We start from the raw sequence: 17,685 nt of genomic DNA on the forward strand, positions 1-17,685 counted from the left end.
ATGACACCAGAGGTATGCAAGGCTCATTCCGAGATATCAATCAAAACGAGGGAGAAACGAGCCAAAATGAACGGAACATTTTTGCCCTCAAATTCCAGCGAGTGTTTAGGCTGTAATGGAGCGTGAAGGGACGGATGAGTCATTCAGGGTCTCTCCCACTAACCTCTCATCGCTGAGGAGAGGTTGTTTCTCCTCATGTCACCCCCCCAGTTTGGGGAATATATGTGTGTGTATGTCTGAGTAATGTGGTGGGCTCTGGGCACTGGACGTTATCTCACACAGTTTGTGAGAGTCTGAGACATGCTCATCATGTACGTGAGGCGACCTTGGTGACATGGCCGTTGGAACAGTGAGGTGATGTGTGTGTTTATCTGTGTGGTGATAGCAGGGCGGCCTTGTGGGCAGTGCTCTTATATATACAGGCGCTTGCAGACGTCCACAGATAGAAGCCCTAGAACCTCTGCAGCAGACTGACTTTGAATCTTTGTGATCTACTTGCTTTTACACTTTAATACTTCTCCTAAATCTTCAAGAAACTCCTATAAGTGGAAAATGCTGCCTGCAACTTTTAAACTGTGTGCTGGCATCTCCTATCGGCATATGAGGAACATGACAGGTGAGTGAAAGAATCCACTTAGACTGACACAGTGCTATTGCCTTGACCTACAGTTTTCTTCTTGTTTTACTTTATGCTAAAACGCAGTTTCCCTGTGGAGTTCTGCAGGGAATCCAGAATCAGAGTGACTTAATCACTGAATATAGACAGAGTAAACCTGAATGTTCTCTTGTTTTACTCTCTTTTCATATGCTTCACGTGTAATTAATATACCACTTGTAGAATGTAATAACCAAGCACTTTCTGTGTCTGTTTTCCAGGCTTGAGAAGAAACGCCATGGTGGCCATTCATCATGAGCTGAAAAAACTGGCAGGTCCAGGCCCCAGTAACTGGATCAGCCAAGTCCGCCGAAGAAGCTCCCTTCTCAGTAAGTCATTCTGATTGTTTGAGTCATGTAACACAAGTAACAGACATGATAAAACATGTAATCCTTGTATTTCATCAGTTGAATACAGTGTCATAACTCTGGGACATGAATAGACATGATTTAGTCAGCTGCTGCTTTGTTTTAAGGTTCTCGGATCGAAGAGGAGGGGTACAGTGAGGAGGACAGGTCTTACGTGAAGCAAGGTGAAGATGCGCTGCAGAAGGCCATCAGTATCCTCGGCGAGCAGGACGGTTGGACCATTGAAACTGAAGCTGTGAGTACAATATGGAAGCAGAATCAGAAGTTTTGAGGTATTTGGAAAGCTATGACTGCCGGTACCTAGCACTGGGTGATTAAAAGTGCGCTTCACATGATTTGTTGTTCTGATAGGAATTGTACATGCTGTTTTCAATGTCAAAAAGTGCACTTAAATTGTTTCTGTATCTGTTTCCACACTACTGCAGGCAAATGGAGACAAAGTCCTAAGCAAGGTGTTGCCTGACATTGGGAAGGTGTTCAAGCTGGAAGTGATGTTGGAGCAACCTTCTGACAACCTTTACAATGAGCTGGTGGGAAATATGGAGCACATGGGGGAGTGGAACCCGAATGTCAAGCAAGTCAAAGTAAGATTTGATACGATACGATACGATACGATACGATACGATACAATACGATGCGATACGATGTGATATGATGCGATGCGATGCGATGCGATATGATATTCTTTATTGTCCCTAGAGACAAATTTATCTTGGGATAGCTTGACTGTGCTGAGCATGTGTTTTACATAAGACAGTTGTGCCCTGTAAGAAAGTTGCAGTTCATCAATAGAGATAACTGTTAACTCAAGACCATTGATACATTTTTTTTTTTTTTACATTGGGATGTCCCAGATTCTTCAAAAGATCGGCCAGGACACAATGATTACCCATGAGGTGTCTGCAGAGACACCTGGCAACGTGGTGGGACCCAGAGACTTCGTGAGCGTACGCTGTGCCAAACGTCGAGGCTCCACCTGCTTCCTGGCTGGGATGTCCACTCAGTACCCCAAAATGCCTGAGCAGAGAGGCGTAGTCAGGTAAGTTGAGAAGAATCACCAGTGGGGGAAATAATTTACTTTTTGTGTGATATGTGCATGCATGTGTGTATGAGAACTGAATGACTTTAGAGCAGTCTGACTGTTTGTTTGCAGTGGATCGCTACATCTAATGTAATTTAAACTGACACTGTATATTAATCATTGCATTCTCAGAGCGGAGAACGGGCCTACCTGTATAGTTATGAAGCCCTGTGCTGAAGACCCGAATAAGACCAAGTTTACCTGGTTACTAAGTATAGATCTAAAGGTATAAGTGACTGCCATGTCTGCATTTTGGTTTTCACAGTTATTACATTGATTTTCAGTGATGTATAGTGAAACTGTATAAAATGTTATCTAATCTAACACTGGCTCTGTCATTTGCAGGGCTGGATCCCAAAGACAATCATAAACAAAGTGCTCTCTCAGACGCAGGTGGACTTTGCCAACCACCTCAGGCAAAGGATGGCTAATAATGTTTCCATGGAGATGGCTCATGCCTGCTGACACAAGACGCCTCTTGAGCTTTGGCACAGTGCGCCAATGAAAAATCATGTAAATCTGCTTATAAATAATGAAAAGCTAAGAAAATCCAGACAGTGTTGAAAAAAATCAGATGAAGATTGTGCTTTTTTGAGATCTGAAACCAAATGTGTGTTTTTCTCACCTCCAGCAGTAGAAAATCTACAATGAGATGTAACATTATTGACAGGAAACTGACACACCATGTGCTTTGGTTGTTTCTGACCAGGGACGGGCCAAGAAATTTTGTAGCCCTAGGCTTTTAGCATCTAAGGCTCCTATTTGGTCCTTTTAAAACAAATAAAGATAACTTTATGATGCTTCTTAGATGACAAAAATGACAACTTAAGGCTGTTTAAATCTCTCAGTCACAAAAAGTTTTCAAAGGAAAACAACAAAAAAAAGTCATCGTACATGTTTGCCCAGCACCATGCTGCACAAAAGTCTGGTCCTCAGATGTAGATTAATATAAACAAGAAGCTAAAACTAGCAACTGAACTCAAAAGACTCCTAAACATAACAGATATGGAACTGTGTCTGTTTTTGAAAATGTCAGCACTGTCGAGCATCTTAAATGCAGTCAGAATCAGATTTAAGACAATTTTTGGTCGAGGCAATTTTAAGGAAGGAGCATCCGCATTTGATCTGTTTTCATCATTTTTACTCTTGAAATCAGTCTTGTCTCCTGACGTTTTCTCTCATTCGGCTATCTTTAGCAACTGGTTGGTACATTTTGGCACCCTGCTTTCATGTTTGTAAGATGCTGGGTATATTTTGGCATCACACAGCCAAAATTGCAGGAAAAGCTGAGGCGGGCCGACAACATTTTTGAACAAATTCAGGCTGTTGAAAGTATTTATTTATCTGTTTAATTCTGATTATAGTAATAACCCCATAGCTATTGCCTTTAAACATAGAAATAACATTATACTTCTCACTGAGGGCCCAAGCTGGTGATCCTGTGCTGCAGTCTCTATATTCCTACAAAGTTAAGACGCCTTGTTTGGGACACATTAATCCACATCAGTCGGCTCCACTTTGGCAGAAACACCGAGTGCAGCAACAAATTGTACATTGTTTCATTTTGATAACACTCCAGTTATTGTCCCTGTCCCTGTTGTGAAATTGCACTTTTATTTCACTGTTTTATTTATTGATATTGCGCAGATGCATTGCATTACAGTGACTGCCAAGTGAATAAATCACTGCGGTGAGATTGATATTTATGTTTTTATGCTTTTATTATGCTGTCGGAAAAGCAGAGAAGCAGTTTGGAGAATGATTAGTCTGTTCTTTGTTGGTGCATGAGAGCTTAAATAAAATCCTCATAAACATTTCAGTGGTCATTTGCTTAACTATAAAAATAAAGGCTTCTTAGTCCTTTTTTTTTTTTTTTTTTTGTCCTCACTCATGTTTGGTCATATAAAAATAACAGAAGTTGTAGCCCGAGAGGAAAAAAAGAGAACACAACAGAAATAATGAAAGTCTTATTGGAAACTACACGGCAATTGCGCAAGTTTTTTTTCCTCTTTGACAGGGAGGAGATGGATGAATTTAAAAGTTCTTTCTAAAACCATGACAAATGTAGTTCATAAAAAATGTCTTCCTGTTCCTTGATGGGTTTTCAAACTGACGGTTTGCCAGAATGAACAGGTGTTTGGCCGTTCAGATGTGTGAGGAGTCCAGCAACTCGCAGTTTGGTGTGAGCCAGCAGCACATTCCCCGAGATCAAGTAACAGCGGATTTCATCCCAAACAGGAAATCTGTCCTCCATTATTGCCAGTTGTGTAACATTTTGCCTCTTTTGTATAGTTTCATTCCATCCAAAATGTTTTGTAACAGCTCATTTTCTTGAATGTAGCACACACCGCAAGGGTCAGGATTAGTTGTGATGAAGAATGGAGGTCTCACTCTCACAGTCTCACAGGACTAAGTTAGCTGCAAGATATTCACCTGCACTACTTCAGAATTATGTACTTATGTCACAGCACTGAGGCCTGAGGGAAGTTTCTAAGGTGAAATACAAAGTGAGCTGACTGCAGCCTGGGCACTGAGGTACTCATTTTTCACTTTTCACATAAACCTTTTGAGAACCTCGAGACAAATGCCGTTTGGTCGGTGGTGACTCCTGTGTGCTTTAAAAGGCATACATTTCAGCTCCAAGTGCTGCCTTGTGTAATGCAAAGCAACTTTTTTTTTTTTTTTCCTTGAAAGAATGTTCCACAAGGTAATAATTGACATCTGCTTGAAATCTCTCAAAATCTGAACATAAGCAGATGTGACATGAGTTGTAGCCATTTGTAGATCTTTTTCCATTCTTTGCGTAATGAGAGTAGAGGAGAAAATCTGGGGTAGGAAAGGGAAAATTGTCCAGTGCAGATAAGTTGTGTAATAAGAGCAGAAAGACAAAACAAGCTATCTGGCAGCCATTTCGAATCCTTGGCACTGATGACAACCTTGATTAATTTATTTTTTCTTTTTTTCCCTCTCCTTTTTTTTTTTTGTTTTTTTGCACCCAATATCCATCTGTTCATCCTTTACTGAAATTCAGCTCCAAACATCAGCTTTTTCTGTCAGCAGAGAGAAAATAGTACACTCTAAAAAATAATGATTGGACTCTGGGAGGGGGGGTGGCTCAGTTTGCATTAGTTTTTTTATACAAATGATTTAACTAACTAACTAATTAAATTACTTTAAACCAACAAGTTAGGGGAATTAGCTATTTTGAGTCAGCTGACCATCTGAGATTGTTCAGATAGCATGTTAAGATAGAGGAGAGGACTTCAAATCCTAAAAGCAAGGTGAAGAAAAATTAACAACATTATTGTTAACACAACCCATCAAAATAAGTTTTGCAACTTAAAATGTTTAAACCAGTAATTTTGCTTCTTGCAACCATGGTTTTAATTATGTAGTGGGAACAAGGTTTCTTGAACTACATTTTAGAGTGTAGTCACATAACTATATTTTATAACCGTATTCATATTATAACCGTATTCATATATGGGATATGAGTCATAGCTGGCTTCATCAGTGTGTTCAACAATATTTGTCATGTGAGATTTGACAAAACAGTAAGTGATCAACGATACATTCTAATGCCCTGTTAAAATAACAGTTTGTTTAGGTTTTCCCTAACTTCTGGAAATTTAGTCCATATGTGATGACTGTCTAACCACCACTTTAGCAGCAGAAAAATAAAAATGTCCTGACATTTGTGATGGAGCTCAGGATTCAACCTGACCACAATGTAACATGATTTATCTGCAGCTGATAAACTGTGTGTGACAGCTCACCTGTCTGAAGGGAAGAAAGTTCACAGAGTGGCCTGCTGTTAGATCCAGATTCTGTCTCCATGTTGGAGATCATTTATAATTTCAAGTATTTAATTGAGTTACTGGCACTGCTGTTCCACCTGTGCAAATGCATGCAACTCTCCTGTTTTGGAAACACTGTCTGAGGCTGCAGGTTTTTAATAAACTCAGAGGAAAAACACCCACAAACAACTGGACACAACAAACTGAACTTCAGCTGCTGTTAAATTGTTTTCATTATTGCCGAGTATCATTCATCTCAGCTGCTAGTGTCTGTTTTTTATCACTGCAAAGTTGCCTTTTTTAGTTTTTGGCCTAATACAGCAAAGTGAAAGAACTGTGTTGTGATTTTGGCACACAAACTGTGTCTCTCATTCTCTGATATGTGTTTGAACCAATATTAGTGCCAAATTACTTCACACAAGTTAAAGAATATTGAGTGTACGTGTCAATCTGTTAATGACTGCATCATTATGTTGTGACTGCATGCTGTTCAGACTTATCAGGTGTTGAAAGTGAAATATTACTGGGTCCCACATAGTAGGATCTCTCTTTATGGTCTCTTTAGGGAAAAGTGGGCAGGGTGGTCATTCATACATGAAGCAGACATGGTCAGATTAATGTAAAGCACTTATGAAACACCAATCACTAAATGCTCTCTAAAGGCCTTAAGCCAAAAGGAAAAAAAAATCACTCCAAAATTCATAATTTGCTCTAGAGAAAAGCTTGAACCCCTTACCTATATTTCTAGAAAAGAAGAGTGCTGACTGCAGGTGTGGATATAGATCCCAGGCTCTCTGCTCTCAGTGTCTGTACCTGTGTGGAGAGAAAGCAATGACGTAATGAAGCTAGTGCCGGGCAGGAAACCACAATTCCCAAGATGCACTTGAAATTACCGTGGCCACTGGACGGGGGAAGGGAAGCTGAGATTGGAGGGAGAAACAATCAGAAACTGAGGTACTTTTAAAAATGCTTCGTATCGCATAATATTGTCGGACAGCTCGCAGCGGGCAGCGTTTCCAGCACATTTAACGGACACCGAGGACAAAAGCGGATTTTTTGGAGTGTTGCTGTCGGCTTTGGAGGCAGACTCCATCCCCCCCGTTACAGTTCAATAGAGCTACAGCTAGCCCCGTTAGTTAGCCTGGCAGCTGGCTTTTCTTGTGTTAGCCAACGTAACTAGGTCTCGACTGCTTAACTGCACGTTGCGTTCATGACATGAAGTCGTTTGGGTGTTTGCCGCAAATTCTGGCCGCCTTGCATGCAATACACGCCAGACGCTGCATTGTGGGCTTGAGCTGAAGCTGTAGCTGCGTCTTTGTGCCTGCGGGGTTGCTAGCTGACTTACTGCTAGCTCGTCGGTTGCTACAGATAATGCTAGCTCGCTGCTACTGTAGCTGTCAAAGCGGCGGTACGTTACTGTGGGCTACTGTCATGTCACCAAGCTGAAGTTGTTCGATAGTTTTTGTCATTTTTTATTTAATTTATTTATTTATTTTACCACGGCTCTGTGTCCGTATTCTTGCGGCGCTTCACTGTATTTGAACTTTAAGTGATTTATACAGCCGTAGAAGAAGTATGCAGTTGAGTCGCCCGAGTAAAAGTAGCGACGTGACGCTGTAACTGTACTCCATTACAAGGAAAAGTCGCTCGTGGAAAATTCTAGGTTAATTAGAATATGAAAAGTACTGCACTTGTGTAAATGTATTTAAATGTTTTACTCATATTAATATGGCCTTGTCTACAAAAAAAAATCAGACGAAAGACAATAATGCAACCTGGGGCAACCTCTTGGGCAGTTCAGTTAATAGACCTTTTTCACAGCAGACATGTTGGCTTATCTTAACAGGAAAAGCTCAACTGACAACATCAACGAGGACCGCAATCCATTTATGATAGCTGCTGCCTCCTGGTACTGTGAATGCATGAGTTGCTGGGACACTTGATTTAACTGAGCTTAACGTATTTTCACCTTTACTTCTCCTTAAGAAAAAATCTGTGAAACTCATATTTTGCTTCACATTTCTCATGTTTTATGTGTCACCATGTAGGTAATAGATGATTTGTGTGTTGCCCATATTCAGATACTCAGTAACTTTTTCTCATGTAATCATTGGTTTACTTTTCAGATAGTTTGTGCATATGACAGCACCTCCTCAGGACTCCTGCCATACAAGAACTCTCTCCATGATCCACATCTGTAGGGACACCTGCAGTTATTACTTTGGACGTGTACTGCTGTTTCACGTGAGGCTGAAGACGTAACAGCGTCGGTGCAAGTAGACCCTGCTTTACTTGGTCTCTCAAGGTGCATACTGGATTTGTCGTCAGTGCCAAAGTGATGAAGTGTCTTGGACAGGGAGAGCCCAGCCCTGAAAAGCAATGTCATCATTCAGCTTCTGTGTACCTCTGGTGGGGTTGAGGAGTGGGGCAGATCTGTGGAGGAGAGGAGGGAGGCAGGCTTCCAGGAAACTTGTGTATTGATGGACAACCATTTCCTCCATTCAGCTTTTGTAGACTGATACCTGCACATTCCTCCACACTTAACGGTTAATAAAACCAGACTGCCATCGATAATCTCACAACTGTTGCTGTTATGAAGAGAATATGATGTGCACGACATGGATTTCTTCTGCCACTGACAGTTTTGGGAAATCAAGCTGCTGATCGTGGACACTGAGTTTACCATATATATGAGAAGAACATGAAAAAAGCATAGATACTCGCGGTCACTACAGAAACCATGGTGGTCCTTGCATCAGCTCCTCAGCCCACCTCAGTTCATGACTTCAGAAGCCTTTAGAGGCCAAGATCAGGAACACGCTCAACAGCCAACACGTTCACATGCAATGGAAGAAGACATTGACGTCACATCCCACATTGAGGTAACATTATTTCACCTGATTTAATCTCATTCCAGTGTTTGGGTTTACCGTAATCTTAACAGCGTGAAAACAGAAAGCAACACCTGCCATGTTGGTCAACAAAACAGAAGCCGGTGCTGTCTGACTGTTGCTGCCATGACTTTGTCACCCAGGGGAGAGTAATTGCTCCCTTCCTGCTTTGCACTATTGTTTAATGTTAAACAATTAGGATCTCAGTTTGTTTAAGCGGTTCTGTCACATGTGTTTAACTTAAGGCCTAAGGTCAACCGTTCTCTCTCTGCTTTAGCTGTAATCTCTGATTTGGCTTGCTTGGCATGTTGCTGTGGTGGCAGCTGACAGGGCATTTCCCTTATCCCCAACTTGGTTTCTAGCCATAACATTACCTCCAGCTCCCTGGCCTCTATCCTTGTGTATTGCTTCATTTGCAAACAGTTGGATAAGTCTATCCCCTTCCTCTCTGAATGCAGTGTACCTGCACAGAGACAGTTCTCCTCAATGGAAGTGTGCCCTTAAACTACATTCTGCCAGCGTAGGAGGCAACTTGATAAATTAGGAGAAGTGAAGTGTTTGCAAGAGGGCAACTTGTAAAGCATCTCTGAGGTTTAATTAGGCCTGTAATACTTAATATATTTCACAAATTTGGATGTAACATAAATGCAGTGATGCATGTAGTGATAATGAATTACCCGTCTTGAAAGCTGCACTATTTATACGTTGTCTATGTGTCTGAAGCATCTGTTCTGTGTTGCTGCCTTCCTGTAAGGGTCTGAATGGTTTGTCCCGCGAATGTAAGCCATTAGAAGAGATCACCAATGGACACTCCAACCATAAGCCTGTGAGTAAAGCTTAAAAACACTTCTCATTGAGACATTGTAATTAGTTTTTACTGGCAAGTCTTTATTTATTTAGAAATTTCCCTACCTTTTGTCTTTGTAGGTCATGAACGGAGTGGTTATTGGTCATAATGTCAAAGACCACACCAACGGCAGTGCGCCACTCAGATCACTGCCGGTAATTAAGTCTTATTCCTAGTACCTCTCTATAAACATGGCCCTCTTCGAATGTAATGCAATCTTTTTTTTTTTTTTTAATGTTCAGATTTCAGCACTGAAGCAGAATGGTCTTCTGCAGACCCTGGCAGCTGGAGGGGACCAGCCCAAGCCTGCAGGTAACACACACAATCTCTCTTTTGTCTCACATCCTCTTCCCACAGGAATTTGTGTGTATCCTAGACACCAAGCAGCAGTTGCAGGTTAAACCTCACTCAGGAGTGAAGGTTGCCTGCTTGGAGCAAATGCAAGGTCTCAGAGGTGCTCTGGAGGGATGCAGGTCTTAGACAGGAATAATTCATGACTGAGAATGAAGTAGATGGATGTCACCATTGCAACATAGTTCATCAATGAGTAGAAACTCGTCCTGTTTGACTGCTACATTTCAATTTCTGTGTTAGAGCATATAAAACTCACATTTGACATTTTCCTTAACAGAGGAAAAGGAAAATGTGGAGTTGGAAAAGGCCAGGCAGGAGTGGGACGCTCTTGAGAACATCCAACCAGGTAAGATGCATTTTGCTGTCTCACCTGTTGGCATCAGATGAAACTGACTTAGTTGATTTATTTATTTCATATAAGTTAATTTTACAAAAGAATAATTGCTATATAATCCACCCACCAGCTCTTACTGAGGACTCAAACCCAACCCCGCTCATCCCTTTCAATGAAGCCTTGCAGTACTTTCAGACCACAGACCTTGGGGACTTGCTGGTAAGGAATGCACCTACAAAACAGCAAATTAAAACAGCCAAGGGAAAATCAGAGAAAGTGAAAATTTGAAATAAAGCAGTGTGTCACTTGGCAGTGTGGTAAATAAAAAATTTACAGTATGAAAGTGAGAGAGAAAACATCCTTTGTCTGCGGTGACTCCACCAACTGGAAAATTGCCTCCACACAAGTCAACTTTAATAAGAAACGAGCTCTTTACTTGTGGATTTGCTAAAGATATTTATTGATAGCTCTAAGGACAATGTTAAAGAGGTACTTGGTTTTTGTCACCGCCCCCACCTGTAGAAGAACATCCAGCCAACCATTCGCAGGACCGGCCTGGCCGCAATCACACACTTCCTCTTTGGTCCTCCACGGCTGCACAGGGAACTCCTGGAAGAGAGGGATCTCGTCTTTGCCATTGCACAGTGTGAGTGTGTGTTTGGTGGGTCTGTTTGTGTAATCATCCCGCCAGGTGTAAAACTCATGAGGGTTTCTAATAAACCACTGAGTTCCTCTTTTGCAGATTTGTGTGTGTCTGTTTTTTTTTTTTTATAGGCCCTGTGGACAACAGCCAAACAGTCCACATGCGTGTCCTCCAGACCATTTATAAGAGGCTGATTGGCAGCAGGCTGGACTGTCCTCGCTTTGGTGCCCACTGGGAAAACATTGGCTTTCAGGGTAAGACACCTACACACTCATTTGCTGTACACACAGTGTTTATATTCATTTAATCTTGCTAATGAATTACTGCTTTTTAAATTCAAAATGTAAGAGCTTTTGATTTTTAAGAAATTGTATATGTCATTCTACCGTCTAAAGAAAGGCACTAATGAGTTTAAGTAAATGGTTCCCGAAACTGTTGACAGCATGCACACTAAAGAAGGAAACACTGTGACATTATGTGCTGCTGCTTTTTCTCCATGTTGGTATTTTTTCTGTCCTGCAGGTACAGACCCAGCCACTGACCTACGTGGCACTGGTTTTCTGGGACTGATGCATACTCTGTACTTTGTCATGGACCCAGAGACTCTTCCATTGGCTAGAGACATCTACAAGTTATCACAACACCCCACACAGGTATCACAAGATCATTAAATCCACTACTTTAAGCCAGTTTGCTCATGTCAGAGTCAGAAAATGTCCATGTGCTTCCATGTGCTTGATTTGCTTTTTCATCTATGCTCTTATTGGGCATCTAATTTCACTAATCCTTCAGAGGGACATTTAAACTCCTAACCCAGTCGTGCTGCTTCGTGGCTGACCCTGACCTTTGTCCTCCCTACAGAGGAAACTAGAGAGAAAAAGAGAATTTCCCCTCTGGGATCAATAAAGTCTGCTACAAGACGAGCATGTTTCAGGGCTTGCTCTTTCAGAAATTGTTCCTTGTGGACCTAAGTTTCCTCGTGTATTTTCTCTGGTTTAGAACTTTCCATTCAGTGTGATGTCAATCAACATGACCCGCATCGCTCTGCAAGTACTCAGAGAGGAGGCCTTGTCCAAGTGAGTTTTTACTTTACAGCAACTTCGTGAGTACATGGGGCTTGTGGTCTTTTTTCGACACAGTAGCTTTACACCAGCGGTGCTAACTGCCTTTGTTCATACCAGGGAGTGCAATCGTCGTCAGCAAGTGGTTGGTGTGCTGAATGAGTTCTACGTTGCCACGTATCTGCACCTGTACCAACTGTGGAAGACCCAGCAGAAGACCATTGCTGACTCTGGCTTTGTACTAAAAGGTAAAAAAAAAAAAAAAAGCTTTGTTTGTTGCTGCACTAAGCACTTTAGAGTCAAGCTTGTTCATTAATTTGTAATGAGAAGATGTGCCAACGTGATGCTCCAGACAGCAACCAGTTATCTTAGCGCAAAGACTGAAACTAAGCCAAACAGCTTGAGTCTCCCTCAAGGTGGCAAAATGTGACTAAAGAGCATTAAAACTACAGGTTCAAGTCCAGCCAAGAAAGACCCCGTTGCTTGGCCCCTTTAAAATCACAGGCTAATTTTTGCATTTATTATTTTTCTGCATTAAACAGATCATATATAATGTGTTGTTGAGCTTTCGAGGGGCTGAAAGGCCAGTTTTTGTGCTAAGCTAAGCTGCTGGTATTGCTGTCATATTTAACTGGCAGATATATGAGTGGTATCAATCGTCTAATCTAACTTTCAGCAAGCAAGCAAAAAGGTGTATTTACCAAAATGTCAAACTCTTCCTTTAAAACACGAGTCACAGGTCTATGCATTGAACTCAACGCTCAGACTGCAGAAACGCCACAAACACAGATTGTCATCCCGGCATGAGTCCCACAATTTCTGTGTTTTCTCTCCGTCAGAAGTGGAGCTGTTTGCCAAAAAGAACCCCAAGCAGATGCTGCGCCGACTAGAGGTCTTCCTGAAAGAGAGGCGGGCAGGTGGAATCCCTCGTGGGACGTCGCCAGACCCTCAGGCCCAACAGCCCTCTCCCAGCCTGGGGGAGCGAGGGGCCAGAGCTGGGACGGGGCAGGGAAGCAAGGGAAAAGAGATGCACTTCACAGGAGTGTGTGATCTACCGCCAGACATGGAGGGAGAGGCCAGACTTATCTAAGCTAGACTTTGTGTGAGTGATTATGTGTGAGTGTGAGCGAGAGCAATTCTGTCTGTGAGTATATCTATTACTGTATGTATGTGCGAGTGGCTTACTCAGAGCTAGAAGAAGAGCCCCACCAGACCCTGATCTAGGACCTGCTATCTGAACCTATTCAAACCCTTCCACTCCTTCCACTGATGCTGGGGTGCTGCACTTTGATCAGATTAAGCTTGGGGAACTTTCAGAGTTATATTTGATTTTGTTATTAATTTATTTTGAAACAGGGAACAGTCAAATATATTAATACCAGAAACACAAGATGTCACAAAAACAAAAGAAAGTGAATATTTGCACTTTTCTGTGGATTTAGTAGCCAAATCAATAGCTGCCAAATTCTTGTGGTTAAACCCTACCTGTCTAAAAGTCCAAAATATACACATTTGTGTTCCCAGGATCTCTACGCCAGGGTGTGTTGGCATTGCAGAGTGGCTTTCTTTAAAGGCTTGGCATTGGCTCTCGCTCCGAGATAATGCCCCATCATGTGCATTTCAACTGAAGGGCAGCATTGCCAGGCATATTGTTTAATGCTCTGTTAACTTTATGGTGATAAAAGGGAAAATGAACGAGCCCTGCTATAAAGCAAACAGCAGCAACTTTTCTATCAGAATGAGTGGGGAGACGGAGATGGAAAACTCAGAGAGGTGCTTTGCAGAATGGAGCAGAAATTGTTAATAGAAATTGTTATCAAAGAAATTCACAGTAGGCTTTAAACGCAGCTTGCTTTGAAGGTCTGATCACTTTGCATTCTCTGTTAAAGTGTGAATGAAAGATGTGAACAATATTCAAGAATGGACACTCCAGATGTGTGGAGGTGTAGCCAGTTGTTGGCGTACAACTTGTCTCTGTTGCCAGAGGTCTGATAGACTAGGTCCAGAGCTCCCAATAAACATGGGGGAATATATTTTAAATAATTTAAAAAATAACTATTTTAGTCCTTCTTAAGGGTCAACTGTCCCTTTAATCATAACTTTACAGTTATGTATAAAAGCACTTCAGAATTTTGGTATCAAACTAACGGCTTAGTGACAGTGGGAAGGATTTTAACACTGTTAAAATTCCACTAGACCGTCCGAAATTCTTCTGACTCTCAACTTTTCATGGTTAAAGCAAAAGAGACACTTCATAACAGAGTCTGTGTGCTCGGCTTGGTCCCAGCTGAAGCCGAAGGTCTGGTATGAGCTTTCTCTACATTCCGTTATAAAGCATGTGATTGTAATTTTTTTTGACCAGTTAAAAATTTATTCCAGTGTGTGTGAGTGGGCGTGTGTGTGGTAAAACAAACGAGCTGATATTGATGAAGGGTGCCTCTCCTAGGAGATGTAGGAGATGTATGGTACAGTATGCAATCCCAGCTCTTACTCTATGATAATCAAAACGCTAGTGCTGTGTGATGATAGAAATCGTTTCTAACTTCAGGGTTTGTGCACTTGTGCAAGCGAATGTGTGCGTGTATGTATGTGTTTCATATGACAGGAACTGACTACAGATGGGGTGCTTTCCTCTGCACACAATAAGCCAGCTTTACTAAGTACTTGATCCATCAAGCTGCAAAGACGGTACTTTTGTCATTTTAAAAATGGTACATAACATTTGTGAGGACGATATTTATCCTAAGACAAAAAAAACAAAACAACAACAACACATTCTTTGGTTTGCTTTTTTAAAAGCCAGATGTTGGTTCAGCTGGTTTCAGCGGCTCTGTGGCCTGGAATGGGTAGAGCTCCTCAGCAAAGCTGGTTCATGCTTTGTGCTAATGTGAAACCGTCTCCCATCGTTGTAGTCTTAATCTGTAGCATGTTCAGGTAGCACTAGTACTGTAGCATCCTATAGCCTCCTCCTCTTCGTAAAGCTTGTTGATGTCATGTCTCAGTTACAGTCTGTAGTGTCAATGAGTGCGCAAACTGTTACTACTATAGCACATACATTTCATATTTTTATTAAGCCTCCTCGAGTAGATACACATTTAGGTGGCACGGTGTATGCTTTGGAGAGACGTGGGATCGGCTTGACATGTTATTGAGCTCAAACTTGTCTTCTAAGAAGGTGATAGTAAATTCGGTGCCTACATCCAGTGGAGCCATGTGGGGTAGAGTGCTGGTTTGTCCTCTCTTCCTTATTTTTGTCTTTCTTTTGAGCCATCATGCCACAGTAGACTTCCTCCATTCACGTAACGCAGTAAGCAGAGTTGACGTTACCCCTGAAACATGCCGGCCTAATGGAGTATATACAAAATTTCGATGTCAGCATCTACTCACACAATTGTACTTTGCCATCTCCGTTCTCCGCCGTAATAATTCAAACTGAGCTGATGTAGTTTTGCCAATTGTTTGCGAGTGTTTTGATTGATCAGGAAAATTTGCACTGTTGTAGATATTTGATAGTATGTGTGACGTATGCAAGAGGAAACAGGCCATCTTCAATAGCCATATTGTAATGTTCATTATCACCCACCTCATGAAACAGGCTTTGTGAAGTCCCCTCCTCGCTCTAAAAAAAAAAAAGAAAAAGAAAAAAAATATTGCACCACCGATATGATCTCATATTTAGTTTTTATGAAATTTTAAACTGAGGAGCAGTACAGTGTATGTAAATCAGGAAGTTTGTATATAGAGAATTAATGATTGTAACTGTATGATTGTCTGTAGGGCATTATACTGAAACACATTGCTTACCTCAAGACTTGAGACAAATCTCTCCTTTCTCTCTCCTGATGTTTGTTTGGCCTCTCTCTCAGACTCTTATTTTTTTATGTTTCCTTTACCTTGGCCTTCTCTCATACCAATTGGACAAGTTGTATGATGTATATTCACCACCTGAAGCACTACTTAATAGCAAACTAACACAAAGCTGGTCAGTGTTGTGTATTCTATTTAAAAGACACATTTATAGACACTATATAGGCCCACACATGCTCTGATGCACATCTGCAGATTTAGAAGAAAAAAAAAAATCCTTTTTCAAAACAATCTACAATTGGCTGATGTTTACCATGTCGAAATAAGCTGGTTTTCTTGTGGCTTCAGTGATAGTACAGTATACTTTTGCTGTGATTAAGTGTTTGATGTCAGGAAAAACACTCAGAAACAATCCTGTCTTTACAGCTTCGGTCACAAACCAACTGTTAAATATATGATTGTAAAGATATAGGCTTGACTTGCAGTCATAATACTGTGTATGCTTTGACCTTGGTATATATTCAGTATCCAAACAAGGCCTAATTTATCCTCTCATATTACCAAAAGTTATATTTTCAGCAGTTGTAATAGATCATGTTCTTATGCGTTGATCATCGTTTGGAGTCTCCTCAGTTGAGAAACCAGAACCAAGAGAAAAAAAGAAAAGAAAAAAAAAAAAAACACGGGTTCTTGCAGGATGTCGGATGCTCTGAGAGGTGTGGTCTGAAGTTCTGCTTCCTACAGCAGCAGCTTGACAAATACAATCACTTCTCTCAATATCCTGCGCTTTATATGAAGGTGTTTTACTGTTGCCGTCGTCGTCATGTCCCTCAGAGCATTTTATGACTGTACCTTGATTGTAGAAGCCCTATTTTATACTGAGAGTTATTTCAAAATACAGTATGTGCTGTTGTACATTAAATGTATTGTTGGAGAAAGCTAAATAAATGCTGTTTAAAAACTACATGTCTCTGAAGAACCATTGAGTCCCTTTTGTCTTTCTGTGGAATGAATATACAAAAGCACATCAATCAAAGTATTACTCTGGAACTCTTTGACACTTGCGCTTTAAGAAGACATGCAAAATGTTTTGCCAAATATCTGTGGCCTATTTGGTTTCCAACGTCTTCTGAACTTTCTCAGCACCATTTGGATTTGTTTTTCAGGGATGCAAGTCAACTTCAATACGTTTTAATTCATACAAGCACAAAAAAGCAGCATCAAACAAAAATGAAACCAAACTTTTACCTGAATAAACTATATCTAAAGTCAGTTTAAAAAAAAAAAATCTCTTATTTTGTGCAGGGTTCTATTATGCTCTTAAAAACTGTCATGATATCAGATTTTTACAACAGGACTGTCGTGACCAAAAGAATTCCCAATAACGATAAAATTGCGATATCTATAGATAGTTCAGAAAAAATACTGTCACTCAATTTCATATTTATCCTTTGCTTATTGTGTATTTTATCACTTTTTTGTCAAATGAATAACATCCAATATAATACAGGTCTAGGGAAGTGAAAAGAGTCTGTAATCATGACTGTGCTTTGTGTTGTCTCCATGTTGGAGTGTCAACCAGTTAGCTGCTTTCATTGAATTGTTTATCATATCTATATATATATATTTTTTTTAATTTCACTGTTACTGTCAGTTCTGGTGTTTTGTGAAAACCCAAACGCGTATTAACGTTGTGGATTGTGTTTGTCGTTTGCCTTTAGCTTTTCTGTCATTCAGCCACTAGAGTGCACACTTTGATTGTGTCTGCGGGTGCTGCACAATTCACGTTTTTTCAATGCTGTAAAATAACCTCATATACACAAACAATCTGCCAACACTAGTCTGTT

At 40.9% G+C, this 17,685-nt stretch overlaps 2 protein-coding genes across 2 annotated transcripts; both read left to right on the forward strand.

The window, feature by feature from the left end:
* Positions 1-389: 389 nt before the first annotated feature.
* Positions 390-3,918, forward strand: LOC103372401 (steroidogenic acute regulatory protein, mitochondrial). The gene is made up of 7 exons (XM_008302027.1): positions 390-616; positions 877-984; positions 1,131-1,258; positions 1,449-1,607; positions 1,878-2,062; positions 2,237-2,330; positions 2,450-3,918. The coding sequence occupies exons 1-7, from the start codon at positions 553-555 to the stop codon at positions 2,567-2,569; spliced, it is 858 nt and encodes a 285-aa protein (XP_008300249.1). The 5' UTR covers positions 390-552; the 3' UTR covers positions 2,570-3,918.
* A 2,876-nt stretch (positions 3,919-6,794) lies between these two features.
* Positions 6,795-16,802, forward strand: elmod3 (ELMO/CED-12 domain containing 3). The gene is made up of 13 exons (XM_008302028.1): positions 6,795-6,855; positions 8,028-8,783; positions 9,547-9,618; positions 9,720-9,794; positions 9,882-9,951; positions 10,271-10,339; positions 10,458-10,546; positions 10,850-10,973; positions 11,102-11,224; positions 11,493-11,623; positions 11,970-12,046; positions 12,152-12,279; positions 12,871-16,802. Exons 2-13 carry the CDS (start codon positions 8,682-8,684, stop codon positions 13,119-13,121), a joined length of 1,311 nt encoding a protein of 436 aa, XP_008300250.1. The 5' UTR covers positions 6,795-6,855; positions 8,028-8,681; the 3' UTR covers positions 13,122-16,802.
* Positions 16,803-17,685: the final 883 nt, after the last annotated feature.

This window comes from Stegastes partitus, unplaced genomic scaffold, assembly GCF_000690725.1.
Source record: "Stegastes partitus isolate 25-593 unplaced genomic scaffold, Stegastes_partitus-1.0.2 Scaffold1750, whole genome shotgun sequence".
Classification (NCBI taxonomy): domain Eukaryota; kingdom Metazoa; phylum Chordata; class Actinopteri; family Pomacentridae; genus Stegastes; species Stegastes partitus.

Coding starts and splice junctions, on each gene's coding strand:
- LOC103372401 (XM_008302027.1), top strand. CDS start 553: ATGCTGCCTGCAACTTTTAAACTGTGTGCTGGCATCTCCTATCGGCAT. Junction 985..1,130: donor CCGAAGAAGCTCCCTTCTCA/GTAAGTCATTCT, acceptor CTTTGTTTTAAG/GTTCTCGGATCGAAGAGGAG. Junction 1,608..1,877: donor CGAATGTCAAGCAAGTCAAA/GTAAGATTTGAT, acceptor GGGATGTCCCAG/ATTCTTCAAAAGATCGGCCA.
- elmod3 (XM_008302028.1), top strand. CDS start 8,682: ATGACTTCAGAAGCCTTTAGAGGCCAAGATCAGGAACACGCTCAACAG. Junction 9,619..9,719: donor GACACTCCAACCATAAGCCT/GTGAGTAAAGCT, acceptor TTGTCTTTGTAG/GTCATGAACGGAGTGGTTAT. Junction 10,340..10,457: donor TCTTGAGAACATCCAACCAG/GTAAGATGCATT, acceptor TCCACCCACCAG/CTCTTACTGAGGACTCAAAC.